This window comes from Porites lutea, chromosome 11 (genome assembly GCF_958299795.1).
Source record: "Porites lutea chromosome 11, jaPorLute2.1, whole genome shotgun sequence".
NCBI classification, from domain to species: domain Eukaryota; kingdom Metazoa; phylum Cnidaria; class Anthozoa; order Scleractinia; family Poritidae; genus Porites; species Porites lutea.
Genome location: NC_133211.1, coordinates 21,365,008 through 21,388,421, shown reverse-complemented (window position 1 = coordinate 21,388,421; position 23,414 = coordinate 21,365,008). Strand labels below are relative to the sequence as shown.

The 23,414-nt window shown below is 38.8% G+C and overlaps 2 protein-coding genes across 3 annotated transcripts in view; one reads left to right on the top strand and one right to left on the bottom strand.

Annotated features, from left to right (window-relative positions):
- The first annotated feature begins 936 nt into the window (after positions 1-936).
- LOC140951860 (protein FAM91A1-like) overlaps positions 937-23,414 on the top strand; it is a 27,337-nt gene continuing 4,859 nt past the window's right edge. Inside the window, exons 1-19 of one of the 2 annotated variants that reach the window (XM_073401223.1) lie at positions 937-1,140; positions 1,452-1,536; positions 3,578-3,648; positions 4,098-4,236; positions 6,310-6,377; positions 6,631-6,747; positions 7,250-7,340; positions 8,155-8,217; positions 8,925-9,031; positions 9,165-9,203; positions 9,365-9,480; positions 11,452-11,585; positions 18,334-18,425; positions 18,812-18,898; positions 19,447-19,579; positions 20,253-20,325; positions 21,049-21,247; positions 21,581-21,694; positions 22,876-22,939. In XM_073401223.1, the coding sequence (XP_073257324.1) occupies positions 1,054-1,140; positions 1,452-1,536; positions 3,578-3,648; positions 4,098-4,236; positions 6,310-6,377; positions 6,631-6,747; positions 7,250-7,340; positions 8,155-8,217; positions 8,925-9,031; positions 9,165-9,203; positions 9,365-9,480; positions 11,452-11,585; positions 18,334-18,425; positions 18,812-18,898; positions 19,447-19,579; positions 20,253-20,325; positions 21,049-21,247; positions 21,581-21,694; positions 22,876-22,939 (1,879 nt within the window). In that variant the 5' untranslated portion in view covers positions 937-1,053. The remainder of the gene's footprint in view (positions 1,141-1,451; positions 1,537-3,577; positions 3,649-4,097; positions 4,237-6,309; positions 6,378-6,630; positions 6,748-7,249; positions 7,341-8,154; positions 8,218-8,924; positions 9,032-9,164; positions 9,204-9,364; positions 9,481-11,451; positions 11,586-18,333; positions 18,426-18,811; positions 18,899-19,446; positions 19,580-20,252; positions 20,326-21,048; positions 21,248-21,580; positions 21,695-22,875; positions 22,940-23,414) is intronic. The other variant, XM_073401224.1, reaches the window with a different exon arrangement.
- LOC140951859 (uncharacterized) lies at positions 11,021-15,361 on the bottom strand. Its single transcript, XM_073401222.1, has one exon. It carries the CDS (start codon positions 15,106-15,108, stop codon positions 12,199-12,201), a length of 2,910 nt encoding a protein of 969 aa, XP_073257323.1. The 5' UTR covers positions 15,109-15,361; the 3' UTR covers positions 11,021-12,198.

Genomic DNA, 23,414 nt, shown 5'->3' with positions numbered 1-23,414 from the left:
CGAGAAGTCCAAAGACTTCAGTAAAGCTGATCATGATAATAACAATATTTTGGCTGACCACTTCAGAATTTTAATTTCAAAACCATTTCAAAGTCTCCGAGGACGCTCTTACATGTACGTGATCAAACATATTCATTGCATAACGCATGAGGTGAGAACACGAGCCCAAGCTCGAAATATGAGCATCGGCGAGCATCGGCATTGTCGCGTAACATCATTCAAATATAAGGATTTGTATGGGGAAAAAACCTATCGTTTCTGCAACCTACGAAAATGAAAGGATTTCAATAAAAAAACAGCTTACCTTACTTAAAATGTGTGTTACGTCTCTCCTGTGTGGTCCACGGGCCGATTTATGGCCGTTTTATGGGTTTTTATGTAAACGGTTTTCTCTCTCTGTCTCTATATAAAGGTTTAAACCTTTATATATAGTGATATAGAGAAAACCGGTTACATAAAAACCGACAAAACGGCCATAAATCGGCCCGAAGACCACACAGGAGAGACGTAACACACATTTTAAGTAAGGTAAGCTGTTTTTTTATTGAAATCCTTCCATTTTCGTAGGTTACAGAAACGATAGATTTTTTCCCCATACAAATCCTTATATTTTGAATGATGTTACGCAACAATGCCGATGCTCGCCGATGCTCATATTTCGAGCTTGGGCTACCTCTGGTGAGAAAAACAGCTCTTACAAACTACAGGATCCTACACTACCGTGAAAAACCCCACCTTAGAGCCACCTCGATATTAATGCGGTCACCTTCTTGTCCCCGCTATTAAAAAAAAAAAAAAGAAAAGATTTTTGACAAAATAGACAAAAGACCACCCCTCCCCTTCACCCAAAATTAAGGATAATTAAATCGGCGTTTTCACCTTTTTCTCTCGACTTTCTTCATGATTATGTGTCCTTTACGAGCCCGCTTGATGGTCTTCGTTCAGCGGTTAACGCCATTAGCAGAGAGACCCATGAAGTAAAATGTGAGGCCATGGAAGGTGGAGTATTTTCGCTTCATCTTTGGGTATTCTGTTGCTCTTTTAGTTGACTAAATGGCTAGACCTACCCTTAGTGCCGATCTTGAGTTCCACATTCTTCATAATTATCCTTGGGTCAAGCTACCGTCGAACTTAAAGCAGGTAAAACCATGTTCATCTTCTATGCCTAAAATGTATGGCCATGGTGCTTTATCGTTGTGCTAATAATCTTTTTAGCCTTTCTTATATAGTGTTAACTGAAGAACAATTTGAAAGAATTGCTATTTAGAAAAAGGAGAAATACCTTTATGAACACTGCTTATTGGCTTTGTCATGACTCAATGGTTACCTGTATAGCGATCATACATCAATTTGAAATGGAAATTTAAAGTGGATTTATTTCTTTGATAAGCTCAATGTCGGCATTTAGTGGCTAAAATTCTCACTTTTACCTTATATACATTTTAACGTAGTCATTGGGTAACAGTCAAAAGGAGTGGGAAAAATGTGTCTTCGACTACAGTGTACGAAACCAGCTGAGATATCGAGGAAATATTGGTGAGTGAAATGTTTACTTTTGGTTTCGAATTCTTACTTTCACATTTTCAGCTTAATTTCAAAATGGTCCCTTATATTAAAAAATATTAAGTAGAAGCAAATGTTTTTACCTTTTCTTTGCTACTATGCAGCCATATCTCAAGGAAGCTAAAGAACTAAACACGATCGCTTTAATATTATTATTCACACGTCAGAATAGTGTCATCTTTACGATTATGCGATTTGTGCTGACTATACACTCCAGCTATAAATTGTTTATAATAGAGAATATTTTATTGTTTTAACATCAAAAGTGTAATTAACTAACTTGAATCTAACAGTTTATAGACAATAAGGTGATTGTTATTTTTTTGTGCCTTTAGATTTATAACTGAATATTTTTAATAATCACTGGAACATTTTTCCTTGGTAAAGCACAAGGAAATATCTCCTTGGGTTTGTGCCTTAGCTAAGGCTGTATCTCTAAACTCTGATTGACATCAGCAAAAAATAATCTATACACTAAAAGGTGCCTAATTGGTAAGGGGAGTTATGAGAATGACACATAAAATCATTCCTGTGAGTTCTTTTGATATATTGGCAACTTCTCCTCACTTCCTGTGTAAGAAACTTATGGGCACAAGAGAGGGGAATCTGTATTTTGATATTAGATAGATATCTGTTAAGTAGACAATTACAATTTCTACTGTGTAATTGGAAAGGAATGAGTTTTTTGCTATATTCTCTGCGACCCAATGCAGCAAAAATGATGTAAATTTCAAATATATTATGTAGAAATTATAAAGAAGATTGATTTTGAAAATCTTGAATAAACTGAGTATCAATATTTAAAAAGGAGAGTAATTCTTATGCTTTAAAGATTAAGTACTGCCAATGTGTTCTTGACAACAGATTATTTGAAATAATATTGTTATATATTTTTTGTCACTGTTAAAACTCAGGGTCTCTAAAAATAAAGACTGCATTTAGAAAACAGCCAGAATTTTGCTACGCCACCACTGGTTTCCCCGTGTGAGGAACAAGTGAAGAAATTCTCTACTGATGATGTCTCACCACCCAACTGTGGGTGTTCCTCTGATTAATCATTCTGCGCTGAAAATTTGCTTCAACAAGTCAGAGGCACTATCCAGGTGTGCCCGCTGTGGGGTAGTGTCATGTCATCAGTACGGGAATTTCTGCGTGCACTCCTCAGATGTAAACCATTGAAAAATGTTGGCTGGTTTCTCCGGCTCGAGGAGCGGGTGCTGTATATTTTCACATCTCCAAATTGTTAGGTATTCTAGTCTTTTCAAATGTTATGGATGAAAAACTGTAGCTCCTGTCGGACAACACTTTCTCTAATCTCACTCTTGTCCTGACTTGAGGGATATAAAAAAAAGCAATAGGGATGTAATCACCTTGGTTGGAGTGATCAACGAAGACGGATTCCAGTCATTTAAAAGCCATGTTAATCACCATCTTTTAGTGTCCTGATTTATGTAGATGTTGATTGTTGTATCTTTAACTTCTGAGCTGCTGTGAACCATTGATTGGCCCTTTTGGATCACTTTTGTAATACACTTTTCATTCCTTTTGTGGCTATTGTTCACTTTTTGCTTGTTACATACAAAAAAAACTGACCCTGTAGCCTATTCCAGGCTCTAAGATAGTAATGTGAAGTCTTGCAGTAAAAAGTGATGAGAAAAACACGTGGTGGCTGGTGAGAGTACCATATGAGAGCCTTGTTCAGGATACTGACCCTATTTTCTTTTTCCAAGCAACACTTAAATGGAACCCAGCTCTGTTATGTGGGTTTACCTTGCCAGTACTATTTAGGTGTTCTAAACTGGTTTAAGTTTAAGGCCAATACAGTTTAAGTGTTCTAAATCTAAATCTAAATTTTATTTGTAAGGGAAGATATGAGCTAAAATCTGATTGGGGCAAAGATAACTGGCCATTTAAAGCAAATGTCCATAGAGCAGGGTTTCACCGTAAAATAATGTCATGAAGTACAGTGTATGTGAGATATAATTAAGATGTGTGCAAATGTTAATGTTTTCAGTGCGGCAAGTCAGAAGGGACGAGAAAAAGTATTATGAAGATTTACTTCAGTACAGTAAACAGCATCTCATGGTAAGTTGGTTGAAAAACACTCATTTTGTTACACCATGCTAAAGTGCTTCATCCTTCACTGTATATGTTATGTTTGATATGGATGGGTGGTTTAATATTCATAACTTGAATTATCCATAAGTTGTTGTTATGTGACTTTTCTAGTCCAAGTGAAACCACTCAAAATTTATTCTTGGTCATCATTCTTTATTATCACACACATGATGCTTATTGGTATCGCTGATCCTAGCAGTATGTAGGCTGCATGTCATTTATGAACCTGGCTTGTACATGGGGTAGCTTGGCCTGAGGCTTTCATAGCTCAGTGGTTACAGCATCCCGACCAGTGTGCAGAAGGTCTAAGTTCAATTCCCATTGGGGACTTGGATATTTTTCTCCGCTGCCTGCACTCATGTTATGATGATCACATCTTTTCTTGTATCATTTTAATGTATTTTTTTCATTGACAGCTCTTCCCATACCATTTGTCAGATGTCATTGTCAAGGGCCTGAGGATCACTCCATTTTCTTATTACTGCAGCATTATGGAGAACATCATGTCCAATGAGAGGAGCTATGACTCATTACCCAACTTCACTGCAGCTGACTGTGAGTCAAGGCTTCTTTCTCTCTTTCTAGAAGTTTAGGGGACATTCAGTCAAAGCACTGCCGAACTAATGAACTTTAAACAAAATACACGCCAAAAACAGCCCGAACCTTTAGCAGGAGTAAAAAGATATTGTTGCTAGATTGCAAAAGCTGAACCCCGGAGAGGCTATTTCCTGTTGGGCTATTTAAAGAAAATGAACTTGTGAATATATGAAGCATGTTTTGACAGGCACATAAGCATTTGATTTAAAACCAAAAAATGTTTTATTTTATGGCACAATTTTTTTTAAACAATACATTCACAAGTTCCCCACAGTTTTAACTTTGATTTGAGCTTCCAAGGAAAATGAAAATTAACCTAGGTTGTTTCTCAATTTCCTTTGTCTCAATCCTTGCCCTTATTCATGAATAACGAGGGCTAGGAGACAAAGAAAATTGAGATTCAACTTTAAAAAATGTAAACCTCTAGTGTGTATTTTTTAATTCTCATGCCAATAAATTCAATTGTGTGGTTCCAGAAAATATCCAGACCTCCACCACGGAGGGAATTGGAAATTCCAGGGGGGTGGGGGGGTCAGAGGCCCAGGAAATTCCAAAGGGGAGGGGGGTTGGACGATAAAATCACTTTCCGGGGGTAAATATCATTTCATTTTCGACCTGAGTTCGAACATTGCTTCTTACCGAACTGTTAGATCATTTTTAGAACATAAATAACTTGAAATTTATCATTTAAGATTGTTCCTTTTGATCTTAACCAGGTTTCCTTTCTTCCAAAAGCGTTTTGGATGTAATTTCAAAGGAATTTGACCAACTACAACTCGTTTTATCGTGTGCTCGTATATTCGGCCGCCATTACTCGTTACCAGTCTCCCTTAAGACATCAACGCGTGGAACACCACACGTTGCGTCAGTCGATCGATGGAAGAACCGTAGAGTGCCAATTTTACTTCACGAAGTACAAACTATACATTGTAACCACTCTAGAATGTAGAGTTTTTATTCTCTTTTTCATTTTCCCGTAATTTTGTGGTTGAAGATGTGGCATGTTGATGATCGAATTCTCGCTCGCTGAAATGGTGTTGATTTCAGCAAACATTACAGCCATCGCGCATAACGCACGTCGCATCCGTCGATCGGAAAACAGTAAATTGAACTTGGTTTCCCTTCAAGATGCAGGGGGTCTTCATTTTTATGATTTTTAGAAGTCAGAGTTTTTATTCTTCTCTTTGTTTTGCCTTAATTTGGGGGTTGAAAGTTTGACTTGTTCACCATATAGCATTCCCGCACGACTCGTTCATTCTACCAACATTCGATTACCTAACGCCCATGAAGACAAATAACAAATTGTAACCTTGCCTTGATTAAGGTAAATTCATAAATACAACCGACTTGTAACTTTATCTATTTCATTTAAAGTTAGGGATGAGCAAAAACTGCAGATTAGGTTACTTTGTGGTGGTGTAGTGAGTTTTAATGTTGTGAGATCACTCAAATAAATGGAAACAGAAGCATACAAGCTTCTGATGGAAACCGTTACGTACTAACAATAAAATGCCTCATTCTTTTACTTTGATGGTCTTTCTTCGTGAAAATGAACTTTTCCAGAGGGGTTGGGGGGTCTTTGTCACACTTGTGGAAATTCCGAAGGGGTGGGGGGCCATCAGTTTCCTGCAAAAATGGAAAATCCAGGGGGGTGGGGGGGTCCTAAGTGAGATTCCCTCCGTGGTGGGGGTCTGGATATTTTCTGGAACTACACATTTCGTGAGGCAGGTTTTGCACGTGGCCTTATTTTGAAACTGGGGGTATTGTAGCCTGTTCCATGCTCTCAGATAGTGGGGAGGCGGGAAAGAGTGGGGAAGACACGAAAGTGAAAGGTGCGGAAAAAGGAAGGTGGGGCGGGAAAAAAGGAAAAAGGAAGGGAGAGAGACTGACCCTTGTCTACCCAGTTTCCTCTCGATTTTTTGTGTTCGCACTTTCTTAATTCTGTGGACCTAACTATCTCAGAGCCTGGAACAGGCTAGGGGTATTGGAACTAAGAGATGGCCTATTCAGGAATATTTTTTTCTCTTGCAGGTTTGAGGCTGTTGGCAGTTGGTAGAAATCAGTACATTGAATTGATGAATACCTGTAGATCATCAAAGGTATGAATTGATATAGGATTATAAAACTAATATTTAACAATATTGCTCTTGGCTCCTTCGTTGCAGTTAAAAATTTTGTACTTGATGCTCAGTGATGCATGGTAGTGAAACTTATATACTTAGCAGAGTTTTACAGCCTACTTTCTCCTAAAGTGAGGCACTGTTACCAGCTGACTTTACAGCACACACAATCCTGCTCTTACTGAACCTTATCATTCTATAATAGGCTTGTTTGCTTTTGTTTTTCATTTAGAAATTTTTCAGGAAGAAACCTGTAAGAGATCTATTACCAACTAAACCTGCAGTGCTGAAAGTCTTAGAACCTTGGTGGGTTGTACAGATTGGTTATGTGACAGAGGATGACATCAGGGTAGGTTAAAAAAAGCCTCAGAAGAAATCGCATGACTTTTTTTTCCTTCGGCTGCTAATGATATACGAGTCGTTAGTTGTACTACAGTGCATTTTTAGGTGAAGTAAAGCGTATTCTTTTTTAGTTCCAAAAGTTTCTTTTTTCTTGTCACAACTGCTTGTCCAAATTGACAACAACCAGCAGCTGGTTGAAAACAAATGAACTAATTGATTTAAAAAGGATGTAAGTGACAATTTTGCTAGAAATAGCTGCTCAATGATCACCAAATTAATTTTCTGCAAGGTTGCTCTTGAAAAGTAAAGAATGTAAGAGAGTCTTAAAAAGAGGTTCTCACTAAATTGTTGCCCTTTTGCCCAGATTTCAACCCTCTTAGGTGTGATGGACATGTATGTTTTGGTGCCTCATACAAGGGGCTTATTAGAGGCTTGGTGCCAAAAGGATTGAAGTGATTTTAAAATTTGCCTGCTACCTCATTCTTAACATGTAGTTTGTTTTGATTTAGATGTGTTCCAATGCTGAGCATCAAGCAATTGACTCTATCATTGACAAAGGACCGATTGAAGCTGGGGCCATGGACCTCAAGGTTGTGCAAGGTAATTACAAGCTGACCAGCTCTGTGATTTGATCCTGAGTAGCCAGAGGGTGTGGTGTGTTTGATCTGACCCCTTTGGCTTAGCAAACTCAAATTAACATTTTACTTCTCTACATTCTGTTGTTTGATTCCTGTACTTTATAGGGGTTTATTTTAGAAGTGAATTGGGTTTGTTCAAATTTTCTGAAATGTTTTTCATGGAATGTTATGGTACCATCATCACGCTGCATGAGGCATTCTAGTAAGTTTAAGTCTGTGTTTCATTTATTGTAAGAAGAAAAAAACTGAGTTTCCAAAATTAATGTTCTGAAGATGCGCACACACAGAACCCAAAGCTGTGAAAAATGGTAAACCTGTCAAGTTAGAAAATCATAGAACCTACGAACAAGGAGAGGGTAGCTAATTAATAGAAATGGTTATGTACTGTCAGTTTTATTCTGGATTTGATTTGCTTTGGCAAAAATCAATTTGGTAACGTGCATGGCGGGAGCAGCGGGTGATGGAAAGGGAGAAGAGAGGAAGACTCCCTCCCTTGCTTTCCTCCTTCCCATCACACCCCACACGCCACTAGGGAGAGATGATAAGAGATGACTATGGACAAGTCAGGCCCAAGATAGGGTTATTCCAAGTTAACTTCCTTCTTTCATGGTCCAGTTTTTTTTTTAAACCTTGTGCTAATATTGTAGCATTTTGCAGATCTCATTTCTTTATTAACTGAATACACCCAAAGATTAGTTGACATGTGTTCGTTGACTAGTTTTTTAGTCAACATAATTTCAAGGCAGAGGCTGAGGTCAATGTTATTGTTTTTGCAGGTTTATACACCAAAGGCCTTATTTACATAAATGTGCCAATTGCTGATGGTGATTATATAGTAGGTGAGTAGGATTATAACAGAATAAACATCATCATCATGACTATTATTAAAAATATTATTACTTATAATCATTTTAAAAAAAACAGGAAAAAATCAGTGCAGTTTTGTTTTGGAGGTGTCATGATGACTGTGTCTTGTAACCATATTAGTCATATTTCTGAAGGATGTGACTGATTAAGAGCTAGGAATATTCTTCCTTACCATCTTCAATATCTTATCAGTCATACCATAAGAACCTTTGTTGCTTCAAAGGTCAAGACCAGCTACTAATGCCTGCATTTATAGATAGCCTGCAATTCAAATAGTCCTGCCATTTAAAGACCAAGTTTTGGCAGACTGATTTTGCAAGCAGAAGATTTGCCTACAGTATCTATAAAACCAACTTTTGTTAACAACAAGATCCAGGAAGAGCTTGAAGTTCAAGAGAAAAAACTGCTTCTTGCAAACTAGTTGTGTAGTGTACCAGTCTCATTTTGGCTTGTGTGGTGCAAAATATGCAGGTTTTACACTGCTCAAGGCACTCACACCAGCACCCAGATGAGTCATGTCAGTGTAAAGTTTCTGTTCCGGTCTTTAATAATTTATTAGAGATCTGCCCTGAATTGAGGTGTTGCAAAGGGGAGGTGTCACTGCTTTTTGCCTTTTCAAATCTCATTTCCAAAGAATGTAACCAAAACTATGGGTATTTTCTTTTTTGTTGCTTTTCAGTTCCCCCTCTAGAGAACTTTGTGATGAACAGAGTTTTGGGAGATTATTTTGAAACTCTTATGTACAAAATATTTGTTTCAATAGATGAAAACACAACCATAGCAGAAGTAAGTTAATAACCTGATCATCATCTGCGGTTCATGTTGCTGTTTGGTTCTTCGTAATTTGTTTGTTTTTAAAGTTTTATCAGACATTGCAGTCAGATTTCATAACTAAAATTTATGTTTGCTTCATTTTTAGCTTGCAAATGTTTTACAGATAGATTTACAGTTAGTTAAGGTAAGTTTTTACTCAGCACTGGCTAACTTGATGTAAACACTTTTGGAAGTAGCTGTCTAATTAAATCTTCATGATATTGGATAATGTTTACTTAACTTTGTTTAGTCATTGGTTCTCATTATCGTATTTATTTGTTTTACGAGATTTTCTTTTCTTCACAGAATGCGGTATCTGTTTACATTCGATTAGGATTTGCACACAAGAAGGGTGCAGAGATAGATGAGTCAAAATTACATTCCTCATGGACTTCGAAAATCAACAGTTTAACCACTAAAAGGTACTCTAAACTTTTAATGGTGTTTGCTACGACATCTTATCGGTATCTTCTTTGACGGGACAATATATCAAGAACCACAAACTCTGAAAAGTGTTGGTTCTAGGGTAGGGCAAGGATAAATCTAAATGTCTTTTCATTTTTCTCAAAATAATGAGCTCTTTTTCTCTGAAAATGCTTCATACCCATGTGAATAGGCCATATCCGAGTTCCCCCGGGCCTCTCTTTCAAAACGAGGGTAGGTGCTCAGCCTTTGATATGGAAATCATTTTTCATTCTCATGCAAATAAAACTCATTCTCACAAGAAAGGTTGTGCACCTAGCCTCATTTTGAAAGCGAGGGTTTTTGGAACTCGGAGGTGGCCTATAGTTTTAAAATGGTGCCAGCATCAACACCAGTATAAGTTTCCACACACGTAGGACATTTTTTAGCACACTTTTCAAAAGTCTACTAAATCACTAGTGCATTAGTAATATGTTAACCTTTGAACATTGGAAGTTACAACCTTTGCTTTAAGTACTTTGCTTAGCTTTTGCAAATTTCTCTCGATTGCATGCGGCGAAGCCAAAGTGAGTCCCACAGGGCCAAGAAAATCCCCTCTTATCTCAGGATCTAGTTCTGCAATCAAACATTGTCATTCATTGTACTCTTGGTTGGACAAAACAACTTTATCCTTGGCTTAATTTTGATTTTCCTCTACACTTATCATATACATGTACTATCATACATAATTATAATATACATGAATAACAGAAAATGAAAATTGAACAAGATGTTTAATAGATATAATCTAAAATGTTCTTCGAATTGCATGTAATTAGCATTTTAAAGAACATTCCTCTTCTACAGATTAGAAAAACAGCAGCAACAACAACGATAATCAAAAGTAGGTTGAGTTTGATCGTCCGGGTGAACGTAGTCCTGAATAGGACTGTTGTTGTTGACAGTGACTGACGTTTCGACAACCTGTGCGGTAGTCATCTTCAGAGTCAAAGTGAGTTGTATCACGTCAGTTGATGGTATTATACTCTGGTTATTGATCTGATTGGTCTATTACGTCGTGATGTTATTGGTCGTCTGTCAGTTAAGCCGTGATGTTATTGGCTATGAAGACTCGTAATCAGTAATTGGTGCGTTTCGATACTTCTATTGTCACAGTTAAACAGTCGTTTATTGTTAGTCAAATTGTCATTCTCTCGTAGTTAGATTTGCTTGATCTCGTCCATAAGTCGTTTGTACGGCGCTGGTAACTGTTGGCTACGATTCAGTGGCGATTGTTCTAAGTTAGTTAACCAGCTTTCTAAAGTAAGACGTTGATAGTAGTCTGTAGAATACGTTATACATGTCGCAGAGTCCCAGTCAATTTGATGTGTCGTCTTTAAATGGTGCTCAGCAATGTGATTGTTGACGTCACCATTCTTCGTAGCTCGTTTGTGTTCGGTCAGTCGCGTGCTTAGGTTTCTGCCGGTTTCACTAATGTAAGAAGCCTGGCTGTCGCAGCATTTGATCTTGATACTGCTCCCTGTCTGTGCAGTTATGATTATCTTATTGACATAGGTCAGTCTGTGTTAGCTTAGAGCTGATGTGGAACTACAATAAACATATCACTATCTAATTTAGTAATTACGAAAAATGAAGGGTATAAAAATCCATTGGTAAGTTAATCAATCTAAAACTCCTATAATAATCTAAAATTATTCAAAATTCCTAAAATTTCTTTTAAAAACCAAAATTATTGACAGTACCTAAAAATATCTAAAATTGCTTAAATCCTTATTAGAAACAAGGGCAGATTCAACGGATATAGAGAGAGAACGAAGTTCTTGATCGTGACTTTTTTTTCTGGGTCTTACTCTAACTACTGTTAAATTAATTGTCTCCCTGAGTATCTCTTAAATTGAATATACAAATGTACAAAAATAGGAAAATCGGTTTTCTGACTATGGTCTTGCACCTTTATTTGTAAACACCAGGTATGGAAGCAGAGAAGACTTATTGACGCTCGATCTTAATAACCTCCCTGAGAAATCAAATTCATCATCATCAACAACGATATCAGTGAACGGCGCTGAAGAAACAAATGGCGAATTCGTTTCCAGTACACCAGGTATGTCGCCTAAGCACACTAATGCTAGTAGGACATCAGATTTCTGTTTGAAGGGTGCAAGTTAGATAACATCAAAAAATAGCCCGCGAGCTCAGCGAGCTGTCCATTGGGGGAGAGTCGCGAGGATTCACGTGAAAGCCGCGCGCTAAAGGAGACGCGAGTGCGACGGGCTCGCCTCGCTCGCAAGCTACCAAAAAAACTACGGTGACTATCGAATATTTTAGCTAACTGTTACGGAGCTTACGTTTTTCAGAAACGAAGGGTATTCATCAAAAGAGCAGCTAAGTTAATTTATTTCCATCTTCTTAGTCAGTCATCTGTGCAACCGTTTTACTTCGCGGTGCTTTGTGTTTGTTTGTTTGGATTTTTTTGTTCTATCGTGATGTGTACTTTGAACACGCATGGGGAACATTACCCAGTCTTCGTTACTTTCTCTTTTTCAATTGCTGTTTTATATGCTTAAAGCCAACCGTTACACCTTCTCTATTGTTACCTCGCTGTAGATACATGAAATAGGTAGGTGAGAGTAAAGCCATTATTTTATTTTCTTTATTTGAAAAAAGGCGGCAAGGTGTATCCCACGGTGAGTTTAGTTTCAGCGAGGGGTGCATCGTTATGAGCGAGGATATTTTTCTAGCGGAAATAGCTCTGGATAACAATTAAGTACTTCACGGATGACATGTTTGTTCCTCAATCCATCTAAAGTACGTTTTCCAACAATTTTGTAGTGCATCTCTAGTCCCTCCTTCAACGCTGCTGCCATTTCTTTTCTGCGTCTTGCTTTTTTGTAAAAGACAGCTTGTTCGGTCTTCACCAAGACTTTCCATGGATGATTTTCCTCTAACTCTCTCTCAGCAACGCTTTCTGCTTTTAGCAGCAATTTTTCTCCTTTTTGAAAGTTACCGTTGTTGATTTGGCATACTCCGTAGTTTTTTAGCGTTAAAATGCTTTCCTTTTGGTCATCCATCTCTAGTTCTCTGATCATACCAAAGGCCAGTTGATAACACTTAAGGGTTACATCTAGACAGCTTTCTTTTTTGTCATAAGCGAAAAGAAAGTCTGCAATATCTTTATAACATTGAGCAGTCATTAAATGGAGACCGAGTTGCGTCTCAAAGATATCCAATGCTCGGTTGTATTTGTCTATCACGTCATCGTAATCATGGCGGCGTTTTGCGTACCTCCCAGCAAACATTAAGGTTGCTGCAGTTTCAGGATGATCAGGATATTTTTCCTCGCAGATATGTAGTGCTGTTTTATATTCCCTATCGGGTCCTGTGCCGTTCTCCTCTGAATCGGGTCCTGTTGTTTCGTTCCTCTGTAAAAGGTAGCGGGCGTAACTTTGACGATAGAATACTTCTGACAATGCCTGAGTCTTAAACTCATGTTCATATTCTGAAAATAGCTGGTTGGCCTTCTTCATGTAATCAGTGTATTTTGTTTTCTCTCCTATCTTCCCTCCTATCTTCCTCATTTCATGTCCAAGAAGGCACAAAAGCACAACTCTTTTCACAGGTTGCTGTATTTCTGGTTCAGGTGACGTTAATAAACTTTCCAAGATCTGAATGTAAAAGCTTGGTTGTAAGCACTTTTCCAAATACAGACACTTTTGTAGAAAATCGTCAAAAAAGGTCTTACAAATTTCTTCTTTTGTATGTTCTTGGTTTTGCATTCCTTGAATGTAGACCTGAAGGAAGTGCTCAAAATTATGCCTGTCCTCGGTGAAAGAATCGATGGCTGCTTTGCAAGTGTCCTTGCTCCAATACTGTTTAGCATTGTTATCAATACGAGAAATAAAATGTGCGCAAGCCAATTTTTCGCCTTCAGTCAAAAGGTTCGGATATTTCTCTCGACTAAACTTCCTTGAAAATGCTTGAATAAGTGAATGAACTTGGTATCTCTGCAAACTTGGCTTCTCTAAGAGAGATCTGTCGATGAGCTCGCAAAGAATTAAAGAGGCCTGCTCCCCTGCGGTCGCCGAACATTTTTTACGAATTAAAAACTTTGCAGCCTCGTCATTGAATGAGCCGGGAAAGCTGCTTAGCAGTATTAGAGCTTGTTGCTCGCATGTATCAAGGGCTGCCATGGAGATATTTATTGATTTTTCAACAGAGGTTTCTTTCGTCGGTCTCCGATTACATTGAAGAACCGCAGTGGGTTCTGTTTCCAGTTGCATTACTAATTCGTCTTCCGTGTAGACACCTTTTGAAAGCAAGGAGCCAGCAATACAAAGTGCTAAAGGGACAAAACCACACAATTTAATCAATTGTTCCGCTTTAGAAAGACATTCCTTGAAAGAATCAGGATTGGTCATCCGACTCCACAGTACCTGCTTTGCCTCTTCAGGTGTCAAATGACCCAGCCTGACAATCCTACTTTGTTTGATACCTTCACCGAATTCTCTTCTAGAGGTTACAATGAAAGTGACTTTTTGTCTTGAATATGTCCTAATATCACTCAAGAACTTCAAAAATTCCTCACACTCACGATTCATGACGTCGTCGGCGTTGTCGAGGACGAACGTAACGCTTGACTTTAACTCTTTACTCCAGTTAAAAAGCCAGTGTTGAGGATTATTTGGCGAGGTGTGATTACTGCATGTAAGAAGCATTAGTTTTTCTACATCGGGTGATGTTTTCTTGGATGTTAAATCACAGAACAGCACTCTCCTCCCATGTTCTTGCACGAGTTTGTAGGCTGCTTTGATTGCAACAGTTGTCTTTCCAAATCCTGGCCCCCCGGTTATCACAACGGAGGCTTCTTGTCGGATAACTTCAATGACCTCCTTGATTTGCTTATCTCGCCCGAAAACGCCAGCAACTTCGTCTGGAAGGTAACTGTCAGGCTCGGACTCAATTCGTGGTTCTGAAACCTGAATGTTGGAAAACCTTTCTTTCAATTGCTGTACGTCTCCCTCTACGTTCTCTATTCGTCCCTTTAGTTCTTGAGCTAATTTCCATTGTTCATTGTCTTCCTTCACTCGTTCAAGAGTGCAATGATCGATGGGTTCATTCTTCAACCGGTCTATCTCTGTTTTGTCGAGACCCAAGGCTACTAATGCGGAAGAAATTTTGGCCCACATTTCTTCAAAGGCATCGTTAGGAATGGCTGTGGAACCACTGTGGTAAATTTCATTTCGAAAACATCTGATACGGATGAGATTAGCTAACGCCGATTGATCACTCTCCTTAGGCATTGTGTTCCATGTAGATCCATCTATCTCATCAGCAAGATAGATTTCTCGTATCAGGAAATGCAAAAGCGTTATGTCAAACGCTTCCGAATTGGGACTACCATCAGATGGAAACAACTTTTTCCACTGGTCATCTCGAATTAATCTTTTCCTCTTCGCTTTCTCGAGCTTCTTTTTTTCTCTGCTTATTATTTGCGGAAGTGTCCCAGGTGGATGAAAAGAGTCGAAAAACTTGCGCGAGACGTATGTACCTCCGTCAATCAATAATCTCGATATCTTTGTACCATTCGATTTTTCTTCCGACGGTTCGAGTACATTGGGACAGGCCATTTGGAATGAATGGCTAAAGAAAGACGACGTTTGTTATTGTCTTCGAATTAATTCCACGAAGTTCTTTGGCTCGCAGTGGTTGGACACCTCCTTCTGACGAATTGAATCGTCACAGTTGAAAGGTCGTTGCTGTGTTTTTAGGCAAGAAGTTTTCTTTTTCCTCCCTTGAATACAGATGCGTTGTCTACTCGTTCGTTGAACCAACAATCAAATGTTTTGCAGGTCGAAACTTCGTCACCAATATCAATGTGATTTCCGTAGTGATAAACAAAATTCCAACGCTGTTAGCAAGAATACTTTTGGGTCAAACTGTCAGAGGGTTGGTTAGCAACCAACAAACAAACATAATTCGGTCTAGCAGTTTTGAGTGATGTCCAAAAACTCTTGCTGTATTTTTGCTATTTTTTTCACTCCTGTTAGTTGTTTAAATCTTGTTGGCATTTAAACCACGTTTGAGTAAGCTCATTTATTTTGAAGACGTTTAACTTTCCATAAATCATCCAGTTTTCTAGAGTTTTCTCTTTTCTTTTCAAATTCATGAATTTAATTAATATTCCCGGTAATAACTACAGACTAAACATTTCTTTCTAGGAAGTAACAGTTGATATGAGTATATTAGCGTATCATTGTCAAAGCGAGACCCATAGAATAATTCCTTTAGCGGCTACGCCCTTAAGGCAGATATTCATTACTTTCAAGGCTGATATTTCGTACCAGTCTTTGGAGGGCCTTTCTAAAATCAATAAACCAATAGAAGCATGGCGTCATATGCCTTAAAGAATGGTGGATCACGCGAAAAAGGAAGTAACTGATCATCAGATATCAAGCGTAACACTGTCATGCAGTATAAGCCCTCTTGATAAGCTCTTGGTTCTGTTATTATTGTGAACCGTTTTATGAAGTTTGGAATTTATTGAAAGCAACCAAAAGTTTTGCAGCCACTGTTGCTGCTATTGAATTCAAGTACTTCAAGAGATTCGAAAAACGATTACAATTTTGCTGACGAGCGTGTGTTGTTTATTAAAGGGACTATGTCACGCTATTTGCTACGTTTTCAAAAAGCTAAAAGATGTCCGCGGTCTTCGCATCAATAATATTATTGTACTCCAAAACTCCTGTCCAAAACTAATGGTCCAGTTTTGCTATTTAAAGCTCGTATATTTAGGCATTGAAACAGTTTCCTGTCGTTTGTTTCTGCGGATGGCAAGGATGAACATGGGTTAAAACTGAAAAAAAAAAATGAAAAATGAAAAACTGAAATAAAAATGAAATGAAATAAAATGAAAAATGAAAAATGAAATGAAATGAAATGAAAAAATGAAAAAAAAAAACATTTCACGTTTTAGAGCTATTGCTGCAAAAATCACGGCAAACATTTTTACATGGTTACTGTCCCTTTATGAAAAGTGTTTGATATCCTCTTCATAACTCCTCGCACCGGGAACCTCTTTTGCTTACCGCTCGCGCGTGACCTCTCACCATATACCCCAAAGAGGGAGCTTTCTCGCAAGCTAGCGCGCCCGCGTTTTTTGTTCTCTCGTGCCTCTGCTTTTGTCGAGGGCCGGGCCGTTCAAAGTTGGGTTAAGTTAACCCAGGGTTAGCGCGAAATTTAAACTCAGATATGAAAGCTTGAAAAAGAGATTCAGTTTAATTGTTTTAGTCAACAATTTGATGACTGGATGCTCCAAAGGGAAGAGAGAAATTTATTCAAGAAATTCCTTTAAATGGAACAAGACGCTACGGGAGCGTACACTTCGGCGTCGTGGTTGTGGATTAATGGTGAATGCGGTGGAGTAGTAAGAAAATGATATTTTTCCGGACACCCTTCCATACAAATAGCCTTACTTTTCTCCTTTTGTGTAACAGACGTCTTAACTTCTTCACCGGAAGTCTGGTAGGTGCATGACCACGTGGCTGTAACCCAATTTGATTATAATTTCTGTCAAAAATAAATTGCGCACGACGAGATCTCAGTTCCACTTTCTTTATTTCCTCTACAACAACACTTTCCTTATGTACAGTTAACTGCACACCTTCTCTCCAGCAACGTAACTAACTAACATCAGTACACTCCCTTACGAAACTTGCTGAAAATGCACAATCTCCACACCGAGGATAATTCATGTACAACATCGCAACATAAACTAGAAATACGCATCTCGCGATAACCCTCGCGAAACTCGGTTTTCTAGTAGCGCCACTCAACTTAAGCCCTGTCGGGCGGGGTTAGGAACTGGATGGGTAACCTACCGCGAATATCATCGTGAAGGTCCCTACTTTGTTCTTTCTTTTCTTCTTTTTTTTTTTGCCTATTGTGTGGTTTTATTTTTAAAAGCGTATTGAAAAGCATATTAATTTAGCATTATTTCGGCCGTTGGATTTTGAAAAAAAAAACACAAACACGGCAGTACAGTTTGCGTGGAAATTATTATACTTCGGGCTGTAGTACAGAACTGAAATTTTGATCTATCGTCGGGGAATTTAACCGGCAAACTAATAAATTTGGGATTTCCACGGTGTGAAACGAATTCCAAGCTAGATTTCAGAGGAAAAAGACAAGGTTTCGACACTAAAAAGCCAAACTGAAACGCACTTTGGAGAAACATATCGCGTGACATAAAGCAAACTCTTCTGCGAAGTGAGAGTCGCACTGAAAATTGCTCTTATAATCTCGATTTTTGCTCGTATCTTGAAGCTACTAGCCCAAATTTCATCAATGTTTTCTGAAAAATACTTTTGCAGTCAATATTTCTCTTTAGCCAGAAGAATTAATAAGAATAAGAATAAATCAAAGAACTCGAAGATATCTCGAACTAATTCCGAAGCAACTTCGGGACATTCGGATGAAACATTCCTGAGCGTTGCGAATCCTTTACTTCGCGCTCCGCCGAAGTAATTATTGTTTTTGAATAAAGTCGTGGAAAAAGTCTTGAACTTAAGTTGCATTCCGAAATCTGTACGATGTAAAATACACTGATAGTTTACGTTTTTGTTGTTGTTGCCCTAGTATTCCTAAAGGGAAATAAGGGACAGGTTGTAGTATAAGTTAACCCTCAACTTCCACACTCCCTCGTTGCTTACTCGCTTATACAAACTGCAGTAAACCCAGGGTAGTTTCTTAATATAGAATAGCCAGTTATAGTTTTTCTCAGTTCTTCTGTAACGTCCCTTTAGAATTTGAGCCTAATACGTATTGTTTTTTGGCTTGTTGTGTTATATTTTCAGCCGAGAGTTTATCAGGGGGAGCCTCAAAGAGAATAGCATTTCTATTTGACTCCACACTGACAGCATTTCTCATGATGGGAAATCTTTCACAGGTAAAAGAGTAAATGAAGACGGACAATTTTTAGTTTATAAGTGCAGTGCAATAATTTCTCGTTAAGTTCGCCTTGTAACCCAGTACAGTATTATGTCGTGGTCCTTGTTTCAATTTACTTAATGTATTTAGCGTAAACCTGTCATTTAGAGTTTTGTTGATTAGCCTCTTTCTTAGATGTATCAGAAGGCTCGAAGAATCCGTCTTCCAACTTCCATCCTTGGCGTTTCATAGAAAGGCCAGTCCGAAATGCTTTGAACTTTTAAAAAGAAGAGTAATCCCTCGGAAACCGTTGAGAAAAAACGCATTAATAGCTTTGAGAATTATTTGTCTTTACAGCAGTTTACCCATAGAAAAAAGAGGTAACGAATACATGTTTGCTTTTAGGGCCTTAAGAGCCATGCTGTCACAATGTTTGAAGTTGGAAAGCTAACTGATGAGTCACTAGACAGTTTTCTTGGTGAGCTTGAAAAGGCAAGTTTAATTTTTTTTTCTTTCCATTTCTTAACAAATGAGTCAACAGTACTTTCTGTTGTGCTAAAAACACTTTGATACTATCCTTTTTAACGTGCAGCAATTCCCTACATATCTCAACTTATTAAAAAAACACTTTGTTTCTTATGTCTTTTAAGTTACAATTATACTTTTTCCCTTATTGTAATCTTGCAAGTTAAATTTGAGCAAATAAACGTTTCGCTGGACAACGTCCCTAGCGGCTGCATTAACATGCTAATGTTGCCTTGTCGAGAAAAACTGTATCACTTTGCAGCTGTCACTTGTTTGTTTCTCTTCCTGTTGCTTTACCACGAAGCAAATATAAATGTCTGGCTTCTGGAGCAATAATTTCTTTTTTTCCCTTTCTCCAGTCTGCAAATACACCGCTCCCAATCGCTCCTGGTTGGAGAGACATCGTCGATTTAAAACGTACTTTGTCTGAGAAAACGTCGAGACTGCTTTCGCAAAACCTTTTTTTTTCCTGGGGCCGAATTTAATGCATTTTTTTTGTTCTTAATTTATTTTAGGTGGATAGTGTCGCAGAGGGGGAAGCACAGAGATATTTTGATCACGCCATCACCCTGAGAGACACTATCTTATTCCTGAGGTACAATAAGGATCTTGGTAAAGAGCCTAATCAGGTCCCTGCCAAGGGATTAGGTAAGGAGCATGGAATTTATTATAAGAGCATCGCTACGTATTGCTATTGGCCGAAAAATCTCTTGCCATTTGGTCAACCAATTGGAAGTTAAAAGTGTAGCCAATCGTGGGTTGCTGTCTCGCATTTTCCCGCGCTCGCCGGCTACTTGTTTTGAGATCTGATTGGCTCATTTCATTTTCTGCGGATGTTTGATTGTCCAGTCTAATTACACTGATTTGGATTGGACACTTTGAACACTTCCTGCAAAATCACCTACTGTGAATACAACTTAAGCACTTAATGGTTCGTCAACCGAAAAACGGTGACTTATCCTCGTTAGCCCTTATAAGGCTTAGCCACTGCTGTGTAACAGTCATCTTTGAAATCGCAGTTCGTTGTTTTAGTGATTAAAAAAAGTAACTGCATACTCTGTTCGCGATCAGGCAAGTATTCCATCAAGTTGACAGAAGCATTTAAATGATTAGCTTTCTTGTAGGTGATTTTTATTGGGTTGCGAGCGTCTGACTTATCGAGAGTAAACTAAAGTGTCAAAGGACAGCCGGGGGAAGGTCTAGGTGCCCGAGTTATGGAGGAGTCTTCAATGTACTTAATTTATAGAAGTGAATCTTATTCTTAGATGCATGGGGAACAATTTTTTAAATACTTTTGGTGAATTTTTTTCTATTTGAACAGATTTGCTGCGATGTGAAAGTCTCAATAGTTTAGATTCTGCTGCCTGTGGTAGAGTTTTACAAAAGAATTACAGGTAACTATCAAAATTACTTTGTACGTGTATCTCTTGAACTCACTTGCATACAAAATTGACCATGATATTACTGGAAATTTGAGATAATGAATTACTTGACAGAAGTGTTTCTCTTTCTGTGGAAGACAATAATTCCTGTGATAACCTTTGATTCTTCTTCTTTCGATCACGTTCAATTGTGTAACGATTTCTAATCTGCACGGGACTTAAGAAACGTGACACAAGTCTTCTAGCACGTCGGGAAACTGTTATAAGAAACCCGGTTGTAAGCCTGAGGTTACACAATTGGTAAAAGATACGACGTTTTTCTAGGAAACTCAATCCGCGGAATAAAAAAGGATCCAGGCAAGCTGATACGGAAATGTGCGTTATTGCGCTACCAGAAAACTTTCAAAACGCTAACTTGTACGAAACCAGAATGCAACGAAATAAGTACGGATGAAAAGATGCATATTGATGGGCCTATAAACGGCCTGGTGTCTTAAAAGGGGGGAAGGGGACTTATGACCGGGAAGTTCGGTAGGTGTACAAAAAGAAAGCACATACAAACCTTTGACAGTTTTTATTGGCCTTGACATCAGTTTTGGTTTGTTTTAGAAAAGGGAAGGTATTTTTATCTTCATAGCGTGTGTTTGACAATGAAATCGATTTTTTGCTGTTACTCTCAATCAGCCGATGAGACTGATCACTGATCATCGTTTGACCTTTGTCCCTATTTTCCAGTTTATTAGTATCCATGGCCCCTCTTAGTCATGAGATTCGCCCAGTGACCAGCTGCTGTCCGCCGCACTTTGGTCCAGCGGTACCTGAGGTAAACTCGGTATGGTTCAAACTCTTCATATACGATCAAGTGAAAAGTGGCCCTCCTTCGCTCCTGTTGGTCAAGGGGACCCGGCTAAGATGGCTACCCAAGATATTCGAGGTAACAGCAGTTTTTCAGGAAAAAAATTATCTTGGTTTGCAGAAAGCTTTAAGAGATTTTGTCCGACGACGCTTTTAAAAAGCGTGTTACTAGGGAGAGTACACAACTATTCATTTAAATACTTTAACAGGGCAATTATGACTCTTGGTGTTTAGAGTGACTTTACTTAACCCGTGAAACAGAGACTAACTAACTATTAATTCCAATTAACTACAAGGACACAAAATAATACAACAGAATTAGTAGTAGTCCACTATCTATTTGACGGGTTAAGTAAAATTACTCTACTCTAAGCATTTCTCACCAGTTATTTTGTGTTGGTTTCGTTTGTAGGATTATGAAAGGCTGATGATAACAACTTGGGGACACGACCCCGGGATTGTTCCAGTTTCAAACGTTCTGTTGGCGCTAAATGATGCATTGTCGCACTCTGCAGTACTTGTGCAGGTGAGCTTCGAACCTATCTCCATGGAAACAGACAGGCTTTTACCAATTGGTGCGTTACTCATTTTTAAACGGAAAATCCAGAGTGAGCTGAGTTGTAGACAGTCCGGCGGCAGTTTCTTTGGAGAAAGTTTAAAAAAATTCGTACTTCCGGTCGTCGCTTCTCTCAATCAGAAAAATTACTTTTCGGATGGAGACGGCCGGAAATTCGTCTGCGTTCGCGCACTATCTCCTATCACCAAAGTCACATTCTCGCTTGCGCGATTTTTCCGTGCCCCCTTCACTTTGAAACGCCTTCCCCGTAAGCTATCGCGGTTGTCGCCGTTGTCAGTGACTCTCTCTCGTCGTGACATACATTAAAAACCCGCGACCATAAAAACTAGATTTTAAGAACCTGTTAGGCTTAAATTTGCCAGTTAGGCCCACTCTATACAGGAACCTGTTTAGCCTAAAATTTGAAACAGGTTCTTATTTTCTAAAATCTATATAAAAAAATCTGTACACTTGGGCAAGTAAAATATGTCAACGTTCAGGATCCCCTTTAGAGTAGCCTGCGAGCAAGCTCTCCTATTTGGGCAAGCGAAGTGAGCCTTGCGAGAACGCGCGAGCGAGGGGCCGGAACGTCAGTTTTCAGTTTTTCAGCCAATGGTATTTCTCTTCGTCTGGGCGAAGTACAAATGAAAATTTGAAAGGGATCGTTGCAAGCTCTCCTTTCGCCGGCCCCTTGCGGCTTCGCCGCTCGCTCGTGCGTTCTCGCGCGGCTCGCTTCTCTCGCCCAAATAGGAGAGCTTGCTCGCAGGCTACCTTTAGAGACATAGGTGCGTTATTACTCAGTCCTTCTACAATTGTAATGGTATACAGGTTTTACCGAAGGAATGAGTTGAATACTCTCAGCTACAATGTATTTTTTTTGTCAGAAAATGAGAACCTAAATAGCCTAGTAAACTTGTGCTCATTACCATTTATGTAAGAACCTGTTTAGGCTAAACTTGGGAAAGTGAAGGTTCCTAGTCGCGGGTTTTTACTGTACTCTTCTGGAATAACTTCAGGCCATCAGATGGCCTTACGAAGATTCAGTCTGAGAGCAAAGGGAAAAGGGGTATTACTACCACTGATTTACGAATTGTTTCAAAATTTCATCTTTGTTGGAATTAACAAAACGTACCTTGTTTTTGTCATCACAGGCTCATGGAGTTCACACCGAGGGTGAAGTGGTGTATGTGCCTTTCCCTTTGGATTGTAAATACGGTGAGAGCAGGAAATATACGTGAATAATCCCAAATAATGTACTGATATAAGACAAAGCATTTGCCCAGTTTTATTAGCGGCCTTAAGATCTGACAGTGGGGACGGTTACCTACGCCGCAGACGAAACTAGACTCTGGTTAGGTCCGTCTGCGAAACAGCGCCAAAATCCTTGGGTCCCCACCTGTGTACCAGGATTTGAGTACGCCCAATGATTGGCCTATTAAAAAAGCCGTTGTCAATTTGCCAATCAGGTTGAAGGGACATAATATTCGAACGTACTTCCGGTAAATCGTTGAGCCCGTTGGGGGCCCAGAAAAAAGCAATAGGTTTAGTTTGGCAAAACAACAACTTTGTACGTGCATCACGCTTTTTTGTACATTTCTTTGCCGTCACTGCACGACTTACAACTTGAAAGTGCCTAATTTTGTTAAGGATGGGAACATGAGACAACAACTTTCTTTTTCTTTTCCTCAAC